This window comes from Phlebotomus papatasi, chromosome 3 (assembly GCF_024763615.1).
Source record: "Phlebotomus papatasi isolate M1 chromosome 3, Ppap_2.1, whole genome shotgun sequence".
Taxonomy (NCBI): domain Eukaryota; kingdom Metazoa; phylum Arthropoda; class Insecta; order Diptera; family Psychodidae; genus Phlebotomus; species Phlebotomus papatasi.
Window position 1 is genome coordinate 29,534,845 of NC_077224.1, and position 16,916 is coordinate 29,551,760.

General features: G+C 31.7%; 1 protein-coding gene across 5 annotated transcripts in view; it reads left to right on the forward strand.

Moving 5' to 3' along the window:
- LOC129807515 (phospholipid-transporting ATPase IF-like) overlaps positions 1 to 15,122 on the forward strand; it is a 31,428-nt gene extending 16,306 nt beyond the window's left edge. For all 5 annotated transcript variants that reach the window (XM_055856824.1, XM_055856826.1, XM_055856828.1 and 2 more), the window contains 6 exons: positions 3,035 to 3,173; positions 3,243 to 3,567; positions 3,643 to 3,717; positions 7,406 to 8,219; positions 8,291 to 8,617; positions 14,571 to 15,122. In XM_055856824.1, coding sequence (XP_055712799.1) covers positions 3,035 to 3,173; positions 3,243 to 3,567; positions 3,643 to 3,717; positions 7,406 to 8,219; positions 8,291 to 8,617; positions 14,571 to 14,793 — 1,903 coding nt within the window. In that variant the 3' untranslated portion in view covers positions 14,794 to 15,122. The remainder of the gene's footprint in view (positions 1 to 3,034; positions 3,174 to 3,242; positions 3,568 to 3,642; positions 3,718 to 7,405; positions 8,220 to 8,290; positions 8,618 to 14,570) is intronic.
- Positions 15,123 to 16,916: the final 1,794 nt, after the last annotated feature.

The window sequence follows — 16,916 nt, forward strand, 5'->3', positions numbered from 1 at the left end:
TTTAATACTATAATTGTGCAAAATCGACCATTTTAGTTGTTTAATTTAAAAATGTTTAAAAATACACAAAATTTTGGTAATTTATTGCCACGTGATTGAAAATTTCCACTATTATAGTTGAAAAATTTTCAACAATGTTGTTTAATTTGAAAATGTGTAAAATTTTAACACTATAATAGTGTGAAATCGGATAAATTAATTATTTAATTGCGATCTGTGTAAATTTTTTTACAATTATTGTCATAAATTTTTTTTTAACAATGTTTCGTAATTTAAAACTGTTGAAAAAATCTAAAAATAACCACCATTATAGTATGATTATAGTTTTTCACATTATTATAGTGTGAAAAAATACACAACTTTATAGCATATTTTGTCACATGATCAAAAATTAACAGTATTATAGTATGATCATAATTTTTCACACTATTATAGTGTGAAGCCTTGTGTAATTCAACCAAAGTTGTTGAATTTATAAACAAAAGTTATTGAATTTTGAGACAAAAGTTGTTGAATTTTTAAACAAAAGTTGTGTAAAAATTGTTGAATTTCCTTTTGAGAATTATACTTCAGTCGAGATGCTTTTCATTGGGCAAAAGTCATATAGAACATCAAATATTTCTATGCATAATAAGTATATCGTGAAGATTCGAGCATCAGATGTAATCATTTCGCATTGGGGGGGGGGGGGGGGTTTATCCCGAGTACAGGAAAAAACATTTGAAATGTTTAAAAAGTCAAAAAATCAAAATCTTCGAAATAAAATTAAAATTCAACATAAACAGAATTTAACAATTTTTGAGTTTACACATAAAAATTCAACAATTTTTAAATTCAACAATTCCAAATTCAACATCTTGAAATTCAACAATTTTAAATTAAACAATAAAAAAAATAAAATTTTTGGGCCATTTGGAATTTGGAGTCTATAAAAATCCGATTCTTATTAATGATGAAAAATTTTAAATATTTATTAAAAAAATCATCATCATCATTTTCAACCGTTTATCCCTATTGGGGTCGCGGGCCCAGAACATCCAAGTTAATATCCCATGCTTATCGATCTTCCACCAGTTCAGGAAGATGTTAGCAGTCGACGCGAAGGAGCTCCAGGGCAAGATTCTGAATTTGATTCAGCCGCCTTGTCAATAGCTTGTAGATACCCCAACATATAGAATATTTTTGTAAGAGCTTGATTAATTGCGTTGATCCAAAATTTGTGAAATTGACCTATTGAATATGTTGCGACCAGAAAGAGTTAAATCAATTAATCTTTAGAATTCGATTTATTTATTGACGAAAAGATAGACGTGGTCTGCAAAAATCAGTTGATCTACAACAAATACATATATATAATATTATATTTTACATTAAGAAAAAAATGAGAAATTCATTTAGTTTTCACACTAACGCTTTTACCAATATTTTAAACGAATTTATGGAGGGTCAAGTCCACATTTTTAAGACAAATGAATCAAATCCTAAAAATTAGATTATTTAAAAACATATATAATGTATTTGAACGCTCATTAGTGACAATTAATGTGAATCGCAATAAAAGTTTAAGGAGAAAATGTAATAACACCATTAGGGGGAGGTGAGGCTACTTTGTACAGTGGGGCTGCATTGATATCTGATTTTTCGTCTATTTCAAAATGAAGCTAGTCCTTACAATTATTTTATTTAGATCTACAATTGTTTTGTCTAACCAAATTATATCATTTTAAAATCTAGCCCCGCCTCCCCCTAAAGGAACTTGACTCTGTTTTTTTTTACATCGACGTTCCTTAAGATATTAAATATATATCTTTCTAAAAAAAACTATCAAAAAAATTATGACATCTATAAAAATTCTAAAAATACTTATGCTTTTTATTGGATAACAATTTCACGAAACAATTACTAATATTAATATAATTACTAAATTTACATACTATACAACGTTTATAAAACTATTTATTTGGAATTGTGCTAACAACCGGAATAAGTGTGGCAAGTATTGATGGATTGTTTTATTTACAAAAAGGATCATTAATCAGACAATATTTTATTAAGGGAGACCGATGCAGAATTAGCCAGCAAATGAAATTTTTCATTGCCTATTAATTAGTGAAAAACCTGTATGAATCAGATTGATAAATCGACGGTTCCATTCCATACTATTTTGTCTTAGAATGACAACTTTTTAGGAAAACCATTTGAAGTTGGCGATTTCCTATGCTGCCCGTGTAATTTTTTTTCGAAAAAAATGAATATCTCGTTACCCGAACGTCGGATGACTACCAAAATATTATGCTTTTTAGGTGTATTATGGGTTAAAGTTACCCTTTTTTACGTCAATTTTACACTTAAAAAGGTGTGAAATTAACATTGAAAAATGTTACACCTAAAATGTGTTAAAGTTACGAGGAAAAAAGTTAATCGCACCCCCGTTTTTTTTCTCAGTGAATTTTCTCCAGTTGTAGATCTCGGTCCCAGGATCAATATATCTTTCAGAGTAATAATAATTCTAAGTCGATTTAGAACAGTATGGAATGGAGCCATTGAAATATTTCAATGAATGAAGGGGTGATTTAATGAAGGTAGAGTGCCTTCGCTCGACCGGTTCCTCGTCTCGACCGGTAGATTTATTTATTTAATTTATTTATATTTGCTGTAATACTTTGCGTATGATCTAACACTAATAGATCAATAATTTCATGAATAATACGAACCAGTGACAAATTCATAGACATTGACGAAATTGACCATCAAACATTCAACAATTCACCCACAGGTCGAGTCGAGGAAGCTGGTTGAGTGAGAGTACTTTACCTTACTCTGAATAAATAGCAATTTGCTCAATAGTCTTTCTAACGAAACCTTATAACACCCCACTGCGTTGTCTAATTCTACCCCTGACTAATTCTACCCCGGTATCCTCTACATGTTTAAGAAGCATCAAATTGCATGCATTATTTTCTCAGTAAGATATAACCAATTTATTGATTTTATTCCTAAAATTGATTTTTCGCTATATATTCTTTCTGTGTAGACAATTGGATTATCAGGCATCGAGTCCAGATGAGAAAGCTCTCGTGGAAGCATGTGCCAAAGTAGGATTTGTTTACACCGGTGACGATGATGATGTTGTGACGGTGAAAGTGAAGAAGTCAGTTTTCCGTGGGGGAAAGGTATAATGGAATTAGAGATTAAAGCTTTAGGAGAGCACAAGTAAAAGTTTCTGTTTTATTCGATTTCAGGCCCGAAACGTTGATACTCTGGATTCTGTGAAGAGAATTTTCAAAGCAGACAATTCCACCATTATGAAATTCACGCGACTTCACGTATTGGAATTCACGTCAGACAGGAAAAGGATGAGTGTGATTGTACGTGATCAAAAGGGACAAATTTGGCTGTATACCAAGGGGGCTGAAAGTCATGTTTTGCCACTGTGTGATAAGACACCACGTCAATTGATTACCGTGACCCAAAGTCATATCAATGACTTTGCCAAGTTGGGTCTTCGAACTCTGACTGTTGCTCGTAGAAAAATTACAAATTCTGAGTACATCGAATTTTCCAATGGTGAGTGGGCTTTCGGTTTTTCTTGCTCCATTGCATGACTTTGAAATTGTTCTACCTTCTTTCTTTTTTTTTAAGAAATAACTCAGGCCAATAATTCACTAACGGACCGAAAGGCTCTTGTAGATAACTGCCAACAGAAAATAGAAAGAAGTAAGTGACTTTACATTTTCAAAGAATTGTAAAATATTAAAAATAAGTATTAGTAAGTAGGGGAGACTGGGGCAAAACATGTCAAAATGCATATTTAATTATTTCATGAGCTCTGAGTGAGAAAACTTAAACGTTTTATAATGAGCATATTTTTATAGGAAATTTACTGCTCTACAACATTGCAGGAGACTATTTTCCTCTATCTCGAAAGAAATGTAATTATCGAATCAATTTTATGGAGGTTCTCAAAATTTCTGGGGCAAATTTTGTCAGTCTTCGGATAATTTGTGACGTTTTACTCTCGCAAACGTTAAAAATATCAAATAGTCATATTTTTATAGGAAATTTATTTCTCTTCAACTTTGTTAACACTTCGTAGAACCCTAACTAAAAGTGTCACGGAGGGACCAAGTGGCAGCCGCTGCCATTTATCGAATTTTACATAATATTTTGATATTTTTACTTATATTTAAACATTCGGAGCTTTAGTCAGTTCTTTTCTGGTGTCTAAATCAGAAATTTCATCTCCTTGGGTACTGTATCTAAATATTTTTAACCATTCGATGTTTTCATCTTTATCAGAGTCATGAAGTAAGGGAAAGTGGTCTGCCTTTGAATGCGGTAGCCTTTGAGTGTTTCAATTTTTCTCTTATTTTTCAAAGCAAAATTCTACTTAATGAACAATAGTTAATACTATTAACTATTTTCTATTAACTTCGCTTACCAAAATGGATTTTTAGCTTTGGGAAATAAGAGAAAAATTGAAGCATTCAAAAGCTAACGCATTCAAAGCCATGTCACTTTCCCTTTTAATTCTTCTCAATAATTTGCAAAAACACTTTCAACTTGTTCTTTTTAGGCTTTTATACACTAACAATCAAGAAAATTACATCTGCAGAATGTCAAACTCCCATATAAAATGCATATTGCAGCAACTTCCACTTGGTCCTTCCGAGTACAGTTTTTTGTTTTTGCAATATATTTACATTAATATTTAATTTTTATTAAAAATTTTACAACGAAAAAACAGCCAGATAAATTCTGCACGCATTCAATCAGGCCTCCAGGCGAAATGATATATTCTTCACTATAAAAAAATAAATTGAAAACTAAATTGGCAGCGGCTGCCACTAGGGTCCTTCCAAGTGTTAAAGATAATTTTTCTCTATCTTAACGAGAAATGTGCTTAAATTGAGCTAATCAGTATTGATATTTTCTGTAAGCCAAAAATATTCCAAAAATATGACTCAACATTTTATTATTTTTTATTTTACATAGGGGAATGTTGGCATGGTTCGCACAGAGTGAACCTTCAAACAACGCAAAATTTCTCTTTGCAAAGAGCTAGTTCGTCATTCCTTAGCCATAAGACAGATCATTACACTGTGCAATAATTTTGAACTTTTTTTTGTCCCTGGGTTCTCATGCTATTTTTTCTATTGCTAGGGTCAAATGATTTACGAAAATACTTATAATTTTGATTTCATTTGGATTTTGCGCCCGGAATCTAGGCAAAACCTTTTTTTCCGTTTTTTGATACTTGGGTGCCTATATCTCCGATTCTGCTGAACCGATTTATTTCTCACTAGGGAATAATTTGTTCTCCTTTACATGCCCGATAAATCCTCTGAACAGATGAAGTTCGTACAACTGACACCAGGGGCGCTGTAGTCGCATAAATGTCAGAAAACATGGAAAAATTGAACTTTTTAGCAACTTTGATCAAAAATATCTCGAAAACTAGGACTGTCCCTAACAATCTGTTTTATTGGTTTGATAGAGAATTTAATCAGCTACATTTTCGTCCATGTACAACTTTTCTCTCAGATTATTTTTTAACCTCGATATTGAGGTTCAAACGAAAAATGAGCACTCAGCCAACTAAAGAGAAACTTAACTATTTCGCACATTTTGACTTTTTCTTTTCAAGTTTAGATAACCCAGAGTATTATTTTCACTTTTCTTACAATTGTAGGACTTTATTAATACTTATTGCATTATAAAATGTGTTTAGATGTAATACAAGGTAATAACTTGAACAATATCTTCAGTAAGATTTCAGTGTTATTTCAATCTCAAAAGACTATTACAAAAAACGCATATTAACTGCATATTGCAAAATTTTAAATATTTCAAAGAATATTTCTTGTTAAATTTACGTTTTAGAATCAATAAGTATCTATTTTACCTTTTACATACCAGCTACATATGGAAAACTTTGCAAAAAATCCTTTTTCTAAATTCATTTCTTTTTATAATTCTTTAAAAATTTTTCCTACATTTATCTACATTCCTACAATTTTAACCTCATAATTACGTGATTTTCCTCGAAATAAATCTAAAACTAGTTTTTGAACTTGTAATTGTTACTTTATGTATATCACATACGTTAAAGTTTTATACAAGTTTCGAAGTAATAAAATAATATTTAAAAATTTTAAATGTCATATAAAAATCACCATAATATCGATATTTCAGTATTAAATAATATAATAAAAGCTTGTGCTGCCTAATTGCGAGGAAAAAAAACAATAACACTCGAAATGGTGAAGGTTTTATTTAGTTGGCTGAATGCTCATTTTTCGTTTGAACCTCAATATCGAGGTTAAAAAATAATCTGAGAGAAAAGTTGTACATGGACGAAAATTGTAGCTGATTAAATTCTCTATCAAACCCACAAAAAAGATTGTTAGGGACAGTCCTAGTTTTCGAGATATTTTTGATCAAAGTTGCTAAAAAGTTCGATTTTTCCATGTTTTCTGATATTTATGCGACTACAGCGCCCCTGGTGTCAGTTGTACGAACTTCATCTGTTCAGAGGATTTATCGGGCATGTAAAGGACAACAAATTATTCCCTAGTGAGAAATAAATCGGTTCAGCAGAATCGGAGATATAGGCACCCAAGTATCAAAAAACAGAAAAAACGGTTTTGCCTAGATTCCGGGCGCAAAATCCAAATGAAATCAAAATTATAAGTATTTTCGTAAATCATTTGACCCTAGCAATAGAAAAAATAGCATGAGAACCCAGTGACAAAATCATCGTTGCACAGTGTTATTAAGCTCATGAAACGAGATGAGATGTAAATCAGTTCTTTGCAAACAAAGAGAAAATTGACATAGTTTGAAGGTTCACTCTGTGCGAACCATGCCTACATTCCCCTAATCCTTCCTCGAATCCCTTGAAACTTTGTAATGTTAAGAAGGTTCATGAAGGCTATCTATAATAAAAATTTCAAGCCTCAGTTTCTTTTATTTTAGAAAATAGCGAATATTGAAATTTTTGTTTTGACAAATTTTGCCCCAATCTCCCCTATTATTGTTTTTCTCATTAGAATTTAAAATGAAAAGGATTTAGTGTGATTGCTGATGCAATCTTACCTCATTTCTGTTTTAATTGAAAAACCTTATTATAGAAGCATTTATTTCAAATTACTCCTTTGGGACTTTGTCATGCTCACAATACACATTCTATAATTTCCCCTGTATAAAAGACATTTAAAATAAATATAAAAGACATTTAAATTTTCTCTACAAATTAAATGGATTTAGTTGTGAATGAAATGTTGTTCTTTCATTTGAGAGTTTTCCATGATAATTTCTCATTTGTTACGCTCTCGTACTGCATAGCATTGTTGATTCTGTTTATATCTCATGCAAGACTAAATAGACTTATTACTTTGTGCAGATTTAGAACTACTTGGAGCGACGGCTGTAGAGGATGCATTGCAGGATAATGTGAGAGATACATTGGAAGCTCTACGACACGCTGGTATTAAAGTTTGGGTGCTGACAGGGGATAAGGTTGAGACTGCTCTGAACATTGCTTTATCCTGTGGTCATATACCAGATACTGCCATAAAGCACTTCATTGTTGAATGTCAGAGCCCTGAGAAGCTCGAGGAACAGCTTGATATTTTTGAAAATGAACTGAATCGAAACAAGGATCAAGTATTCGCGCTGTTGATTGATGGTGGCAGCCTGGCTTTTGCTCTCTCTCACTTTCCAGAGCGCTTCCGGGATCTCTCAGTGCGATGTAGAGCTGTTCTTGGTTGTCGCTTGAGTCCACTGCAGAAATGCGAGGTGGTACATTTAATGAAGACAGTGGCTGGTCATCCAATTACTGCATCCATTGGCGATGGTGCAAATGATGTTTCGATGATCCAAGAGTCACATGTAGGATTGGGAATTGTGGGAAAGGAGGGCCGACAGGCTGCCCGATGTGCTGATTATGCTTTTGCCAATTTTTCAATGGTTAAACGAATGCTTCTTATGCATGGACACTACTTCTCCCAAAGACTATCTCTTCTTGTTCTGTACTTCTTCTACAAAAACCTCGTCTTCATGATGATCCAGATGTACTTCCAGATCAACAGTATGTTCTCATCACAGTCCATCTACGATTCGCTTTTCCTCACTCTGTATAACGTCGTGTACACTGCTCTTCCTATCCTTGTTATTTCGCTCACCGAGAAAGTCTACCCCATGAACAGACTGATGAAGTATGATTTAAGATTTATTTTAAAATAAATTTTAAAATTATTTTAAATTTTCATCTGTGTTTTTTTTTCAGTGAACCACCGCTTTATAAGAAAAATGTGAGAAATAAGAGGCTGCAGTGGAATTTTTTCTGTGGTTGGATGCTTTTGGCTGTTTATCACTCCTCAATTGTCTACGTGGCCGGATATTTTATGTGGGTGAACAATCCTGCCATTCTCACCACACCACACGTTGTGAATTTCTACTGCTATGGCACTTTCATGATTCATAATGTGGTGATATTGGTAAATTTGAAGCTGTGGCTTTCGTCCGTGTATCAATCTTACTGGTTCATCTTCACCATCTGGCTCTCCATTGCTGCATTCGTCCTTACCACATTCATCTATAACCTTTTCAATCTGTAAGTAATAGATTAAATTCTTAATGGAATTACTGTGAAGCTCAATTTCTGGTATTCATTAGTATGCGCATAATGGGAAGATTGAGGCAAATTGAATTCTTTTTGTGAACATTCAATAGTATCACGATTGTGCTTCGTGCGTGAATCGTGAATGTCTTGGGGTAGTTCCTTCTCTAACATCCCCAAAGCTCCATTGGATCTCTCACAGTTCCACACATATATTTAGGAGATAATCAAGGGGGAGATATTAGGATCGGAAGTGGTGTACAGCTGAAAATGAAGTGCTTGTAAGTCTTTGGAAGTGGAAGTGTCCGAAAATAGAGTCATCTTGTTTTATTCCGAATTTCACAGACTATACGCTACTTTTAGCTCAGATTTTAAATTCGAGTGGCAAAAATACGTAAGGAACGAAAAGTGCCTTTGTAGTGTTTAACCCTTTAAGGACGATTGGAACACCGGTGTCCCATAAAGAAAATAATTTCTCCTGACTACCTAAAGTTATTTTTTTCTTATGTCTGTACATAATTGCAAAGTAGAAGGTTGAAGGAATCTAGGTTATTTTTTGCAAGTCTCCAGCTATTTACTATGTAGTAAATTTTTAAGCTAAAAAATGACGAATTTTTAAATTCTCATAATGAAAATTAATTTTATATATTTTTTATACTTCCAATTTTTTTTTAAACAAAACCGTTTGGGAAAAGAAACTACAATACTCAAACATAATATTTTTCATTAGATTGAAAATTATCATTCATTAGTATTGTCAGAAAAAATACTTAAATTTTTAGGCTATTTTTGTCCCTATCGTTCATAGAGTCAAAAAATACACCGAATCAGGCTCTGTTGGATTTTCTAAGGCTAGATGTAAGACCTTTAACTGATTTTGTACATTGGTTTCATTTTTATTGCTGATTTTTGCTGATTTTCGGTTCACGAAAACTGTCTCGTCGTTAAAGAGTTAATGAGTTGAATTTTTGAAAGGTCTTAAATGATGGACTTACACAAAAAAAAAAGCATTTTGGGTATTTATTTACATCAAGTTTAAATAACTGAAAAGTGCCATGAAAAATTTCGGTATAAGGATTTATTTTTGAAAAGATCAAACTTTATCTTAAACGGTCTCTAACATTAACGGCTATATTGTAGGTATTCGAGTGGAAGACAATTTATAAATAACAATTGAAGAGATTATTCAGATTTTGAAAACCAATAATTCGATCATATTTCGCTGTTTGGAAAAGCTTGCATGTATTTAAAAACTTGATACATGGATGCCACATCTTTTCACTGAAAGGAATAAGAGGAAATGTAGGAACTGTATTACTGGTTATTACGGTACTTTTTGGTGGTAACTTTAATCAAAGGCTTCTCTATCCAATTCCGGAGTAGAGGATTAGCCGGATCCTCTACGGGTTAACGGGAGTAAAGTAAGAGCATGGTGGTGCATGAGGCTCTGAAAATAACCCTTCACTTTCACTGATCTGACCGCTATCGTGTCGGATGATCTATTTTTCAGAGTAACTTAAGTAACTTTCAAATGCGACAACAAACTTTTAGCCGATAAAAAATGATCAAATTTTAGAAAAGAATTATTTTTGATACCATCTTAAGTAAATTTTTTTGTTGTTATAATACATAAATAATATTTATGGATTACAGGCAACTCATTTGCAAAAAAGAAAAATTTTAAAAAGCATTTTTTTTAATGATTTTTCCACCTAATATCTCGAATATAACTTTGTCTAGAAATTTTTGGCTGATACTGTACTTCTGAAGGGCTAAATTAGTTGTTGCACTCGTACTTTTGGTCTCTTACAGACTTTCCAAAACAGTTTCAATAAATTAGAATCGACAATACATTTTTAGAGACCTATTTTCCAGAAATAGCTTCATTGGTCTGTTATGGCCTCTACATACTTGAGAAATTTAGGTCCATATTGAAAAAAATTGACTAGGATTGTGTAGGAAGAACTTTAAAATATGGACATTTTTTTTGTGTGTAGAGGTTATTAGAAAATCCATAGAAATAAATTCTGTTGGTCGTAAAACACAGATAATATTAAAATATCGTTTAGTAAGAATATCTGCTGTTAGAAATTCAAAAAAAAAAATATGAAAAATATATTTAAATAAAATACATGTAAAAATAAATATCTTGACAATTTTTAAGTTTTCTTAAGTAGATTTTTCATAATATTAAACAAACTATTGATTTCTAAGTATGAGAAGTGTATGAAGTGCAAGAAGTGCTGGAAGTGTTGCAGCATTTTCGGGAGTCTTCTGAAATGCTGGAAGTGTGAAGGGCTACTTTATACAAATTGTGGAAGTGCCTGGAAGCGGTGTACACATTTTCATCCTAATATCTCCTCCTTGGATATAATATTCAAGGATATCAGCATAAATATAAAGTTTTTCATTTGAAGTCTATACCTCAGGAGGACATTGCATATGTTTTCGCCTGCATAGAGACCCAGTGTTTGTGGTATTTTTACTGAAGAACAGAGAGCTTACTTTATTTTTCTATACGGCTCAAATGAATTCGTTTCTGTATTATGATTTCGCATTATTATTAAAATTATTTTACTTGTTGTATTTCATAACCCACAAGAAATAAATCTTTAACGCGGGTTTCAGACTGAAGATCTCAAAATTTTATATAATAAACAATTTTCCAATTTTTTTCATAAAGCATGTATTTACGCTTAATGGAATTTCGACAGGAAGTTCATATTAACGCTTTCGTCAAAATATTGTAATTTATTTAACGTAAATGCAACTAGGATAGCGTTTTTTTGTTTCATATTCTAATTGTTACTGGAAAGCTTTCAATACTTACTTACTGTTCAATACTTCAATACTGTTACTGGGAAGCTTTTCTTCCTATGAGGCCGGAAAATCCAATGATAAGTCACAATTTCCTGAAAAATCTTGCCTGATAAGAGGTGCTAAGCCATATGATGAAATTGTAGGTCTGAAGTTGTAGGTCTGTAGAGTTCAAATGCTGATTCGTATTCTTTGATTAAAAGAACTTTTATTTGAAAATCTGAAGTTTTTTTTTATAATAACCAGGTTAAAATGAGAATGCTATTACTTTGTTTTAATTTTGAAGTTTATCGGGAGGACCTTTTAAAGCTTTAAATATTATAAATTATTATGTCAGCTCGTAATATTATCTGTAATATCAAGGGGGAGATATTAGTCAAAGAATCGTGTACAATACTTCCAGCACTTCCTAAATTTATACGGAAAACGTCAAAGACCTCCACACTTCTGGAAGTGCCATAGGTGATTTCCAGCACTTCCTGAACTTTTAAGCACTTTCAAGCTCTCTAGGCGTTTGAATTTAAAAGAAACGACTAAAATCTAATTTGAATTTTCTTCAACAGTTGGATTTGGATTATTGTTTTTTGTTTTTGGATAAGGGAAGAGTACCAGGGATCGGCAGTGTTCCTCGGATCGTCAGGTTATTACCGTATTGTTGCTCAAAATCAAATGATTTTTTAAAAATTATTAGCTACTTTTTACCAATTAACTCTTACAAGAATGCACTGCATTGGCTCTGATTTAATTTATAAAATCAAATTTCCGTGAGAAACCTGATTGAATTCATGACGATCCGAGGTACAGATTGTAAGTTTGCAATTACACCTAATTTTTATAAATTTATTGTAAAATTTAAAAATTCAAATGCGCAGATATAGGATGGATCACTAATATACCAATTAGCATGCACAAAAATACCAAATAGTAATTTTGATTCTTATATTTTCAACTAAATATCGAGCATGTCTCTTAACATTCCGATCTGGGGTGCTCTTCCCTTATTGTAATTGCATTTTAATTCAACTGAAAATAAAATTTTTATTTTTATTATTTCTCGTGGAAGGCTAATTTTTTATATTAAACTGGAAAAACTTATTCATACGGAATTATTCTGCAAACGTCTGTCTTATAATAAATTTTTTTTTCATGAAGGTCAAATATTTAAAATAAAAAATGGTATTCAAAAGAAAATATGAATTAAGAAATTTGCATAGAAAATAGCAAATTTTCTTGATACATAATGCCATTTCGAGCGTTTTTTCGGTCCCGAAATATGCATAATCAAGGGACTGAGTGTAGTTGTAAAAAATATTCAAAATTCTACCAAGAGCATCAATAATTTTTTTTATAGTGTGATGTTTTTAATAATAAGGTGGTGTTTTTAATCAAGCTGGTGCTGCTCAGGGCTTGGACATTACAATAGTTTTTAATCTCTCTGTTTAAATCATTGTCTAGAAAAAAATAAAAAAAATTAAATGATTATAAAAAAGCATTTTGTATGTGAATGATGATATATTTGATCTCAAAAGATGCGAAAATCCAGTTTATCATAAAAATGCCACGTTTCTAAAGAAAAAAACAAGTCGTTTTAAGTTCAAATCGTTATTTTTGTATACAAAAAGTGCATAATAAAATAATATATTGCTGAATTAAAACTCAAAAACAAAAGAACCATTTATAATCTTTGCAGATTTTGGATATACTTTAGTCTATTAGTCAAAAATAATATTTTAGGATTTGGAGTAATAAATGATAATTATTTGTATATATTTTTTTTAATTTTCTGATGTCTCCAGGACAGTTGTAGGATAAATTAATATCCTGTAATTTAGTTTTAGTTATTCCCGATAGTTTACAGTAGAAAAACTATCTCAAATAATCGACTACTATTACACTTATTACACTCGAAAACTTTCTAATTGAAAATCGTAATTTGAAATTTAATTTTTGAAAGGCATTCAATTAAGTTTCTTCCATTTGGAACAGAGCGCGTTAGTTGAACAACATTTGAATTTTTTTAACGAGAATTTTGACGAGGAATTTATGATAATTGCAATAAAAAACAACATTAATTTAACCCTTTCAGGACAATCTTTAATTGCGCTACATGCCCACATGCACTTTTTCTACTGTAATTAAATGAAAAGCGCGAAAAACATTCCATTTTTAAGACTTCCACTTCCGCAGTACTTCCACTTCAGTGTACACCACTTCCAAGCTAATATCCCCCCCATGCGTAATATGCAAAGCATCACTATGCTTCAATTTAACGCAGGATATGTATAATTTTCACAATAAATAATAAGATTAAAATTTTAGTCTTTCTTTTTCGTATCAGTTTTTTTTTAACGTGTAATCATATTTATGTTTTAAGACCATTTAAACCAATTTTTATAGGCCTAAATCTATCTTTTTATGAAAAAAAAATAGATCAAAATCTAAAAATTAGGCGATTCAGACATAATTCACACATTTGATCACACATGAACGACAATTAATGTTAATCGCATTCATACTTTTAATACGCAATAATGATACTAAGGTAAAACTGTTATTTTTTTTAAATTTATTCATAAATTTATTTATAAAAAGTATGATAACTCCCTTAGAATAGCAAGTGAATGAAGGAAAGATACCTCTAAGCAAATTGCAAAGCAGCTTCTCCTGAAATTTCTTAAACATATTTTATTTATTTATAATTAAGTAGGGATTTCGTTTAAATATCAAAGATCCCATTTCATTACTTTTAACCTTTAATGGATTCAAAGGTACAAATTCCTATCACGGAGTTTACAAGTATTGAGTTGTCTGCCAAACTCCATCTTCCCAAAGTTACTTACATATAATGTACAAAACACGTTACGTACAAAACACTATATTTTAGTATAAAAAAAAATTCTAATTCAAGAAGATTCACTTTTAAATTTATAAGAAAAAAAATCGATTTTCCATTAATAATTTTGTGAGACAACACAAGTCTTATCACATAAAAGAGAATGCTTTCATCAATTTACTTCTCGATTCCTCTTCTCAGGAATATGCTTCGAGCTATTCAGAAAATTCGCGATTGAATTAACAACATCTCTGCGTGAAATTTAATTAGGCATTCTCATGAAACATTTTCTTTCAGATCCCTTTTCAACGGCGATATGCTTCATGTGTATACAAATCTCTTATCGTCGCTTACCTTTTGGCTGCTGTGTATTGTGGTGGTTGTTGCCGCGCTCATTCCTGACTTTACAATCAAAGCCCTCCAAGCGCTCAACATCAACTGCGGATCAATATTCCCGGGCCCAAAACTGCCCACCACCTCCAAAACCCGATGCACCTTCTTCGAAATGACGCGACTCTAAATTTCAGGAAACTACTGGCGATTTCCTTTGCACAAGAGAACAGGGAACATGACGTGATTTTTAGTAATTTAACTCAAGCAATTAATATTAAGATGAACGTTTCGTTGATTAATGAGTGTGAAATCTAGTGAAGTGATTGATTTTATACCTAAGATGTTACGCTACTACTGTGTACAAATAGTAATGTGTGGGAAATGAGCTACAATCATTTCCTCTGTTAATTTTTTTTTTGTAATAGTTACCAAAAAGCAAAGTGTATTATTAGAAAATAGGAATATTGTACATATATGTTTGATCCCAGTGAGAGAATAAAAGCCTCTGGAGGACAATCAATCTCTAAAATATGACACAAAGTTGTCACAACAGCCGTTCTCTCTGTGAAGGATTCCGTGTATGGTGAGAATCGATGCTGTAGGTAAAGAGAAGAAATGTGAATGAAGATGGTAAAATGAGCGATTGGAAATTAAAAGCATTTTCCACATTTTTTTTTTTTGCAACAAAGGCTAAAATGTGCCAAATTTCTCAATACCAGCAGTGATTTATACAGCTTAATGTGTGGAGGCAGCAAATATTTTACACAATAAGTTTTTCTGTTATTTATTGGATAAAGAATCAATTCGTGTGATGTTTTCATTCATTTTTTCCTCTTTTGGCAACAGGATATATTTCTTCACACCTTACAAGAAAGACATTAAATTATATAAAATTCAATGTACTGATATATTCATTTTTATGATATACAAAAGTTCCTCTTCCATTAAACTATTACTCATGTTTAAAGTAATATATTTGAAAAGTCAGAACAGCTAAAATGTAATATGACTTATTTCAGAAGTTGGCTGAAGATTTTTAATTCAAATCATATTTATTCATTTCCTATCCAAATTAATTTTTATAAAAGAATGTACGCATACACAAAGAACCTTCAAACGATGCAAATTTTCTCTTTCGTTGCAAAGACCTAGTTCGATTATTCTTAGCCATAAGATAGATAAAATTATTAATCTCATAAGATGAGATGATGATAAATCAGCTCTTTGCAAATAAAGAGAAAATTCGCATCGTTTCAAGGTTTACTCCTTGCAAACCATGCCTATTATCATTTATGTGAATATTCAAAATCGTTTAAGATGATTTTTATAAGTGCTGAATTACTCTTTATTTCCTGCATTTAGTATTAAAAGCTATAAATATGCATTTTTCATTTTTACATATTTGGCAATTATCGCTATTGAAAATGAAATCAATTGAAATTTTAAATATGGTGTAAAATAGAGCCTAAACAGTCTTTACTGTTTGCTCTGTCTTTACTGTGTAACAATCTTTACTTCAATCAAAAGAGGAGCAACCAATGGCAAAAAGCTTATAAAAAATATTTTATGTAGCGTTTAGTTAAATTCCTTCTTATTTAGAATTGCTTCATTTTGGATTTTACATTGTACTTCAATATTGCAACACTTATATGAAATGCGTGAAAAAGTTTCAAGGCTATAGTACATTGGACAGTATCTTAGTAAAAATGTTTAGTTCGAAATGAAGAATAGCTAAAATTCCGAAACTGAAAACCCGTACGGGAACGCCAAAATCCCCAACGTCTAAATACTGAAAGGGCCAATATCCAGAAAACGCCAAAATTGTGAATTTTTAAAAATGTTATCTGCACCGACGATTGCATTTTGGGGAATTATTCTACACACTATCCTGCCTATAATTTCGTCCCTTTTGGGTTTTCTGAATTTTCGGGATTTCATTCAAGATTTTGCCAATCGATTCGAGATTTTGTCTTTCGGGATTTCGACTCATTCGATATTTTGTCTCTTTTGGACTTTGGCTTTAGGGATTTTGGCTTTTGAGATTTCGAATTTTCGGGATTTTCGGTATTTTGGGATTTCAACTCATTCAGGATTTCAAATTTCATGCAATTCGGGATTTTGTCTATTCGGGATTTTAGCTTTGCGGATATTGGCTTTCTGGATTTTTCGAATTTCGACTTATTCGGGATTTTGGCTTTCGGGTTCGACCCATTCGGAATTTTGTTTCTTTGGGATATTTGCGTTCAGGATTTTAAGTCTAGAGATTTTGGCATTAACGATTTTGGCGGACACGGTATGTATACCCTATAT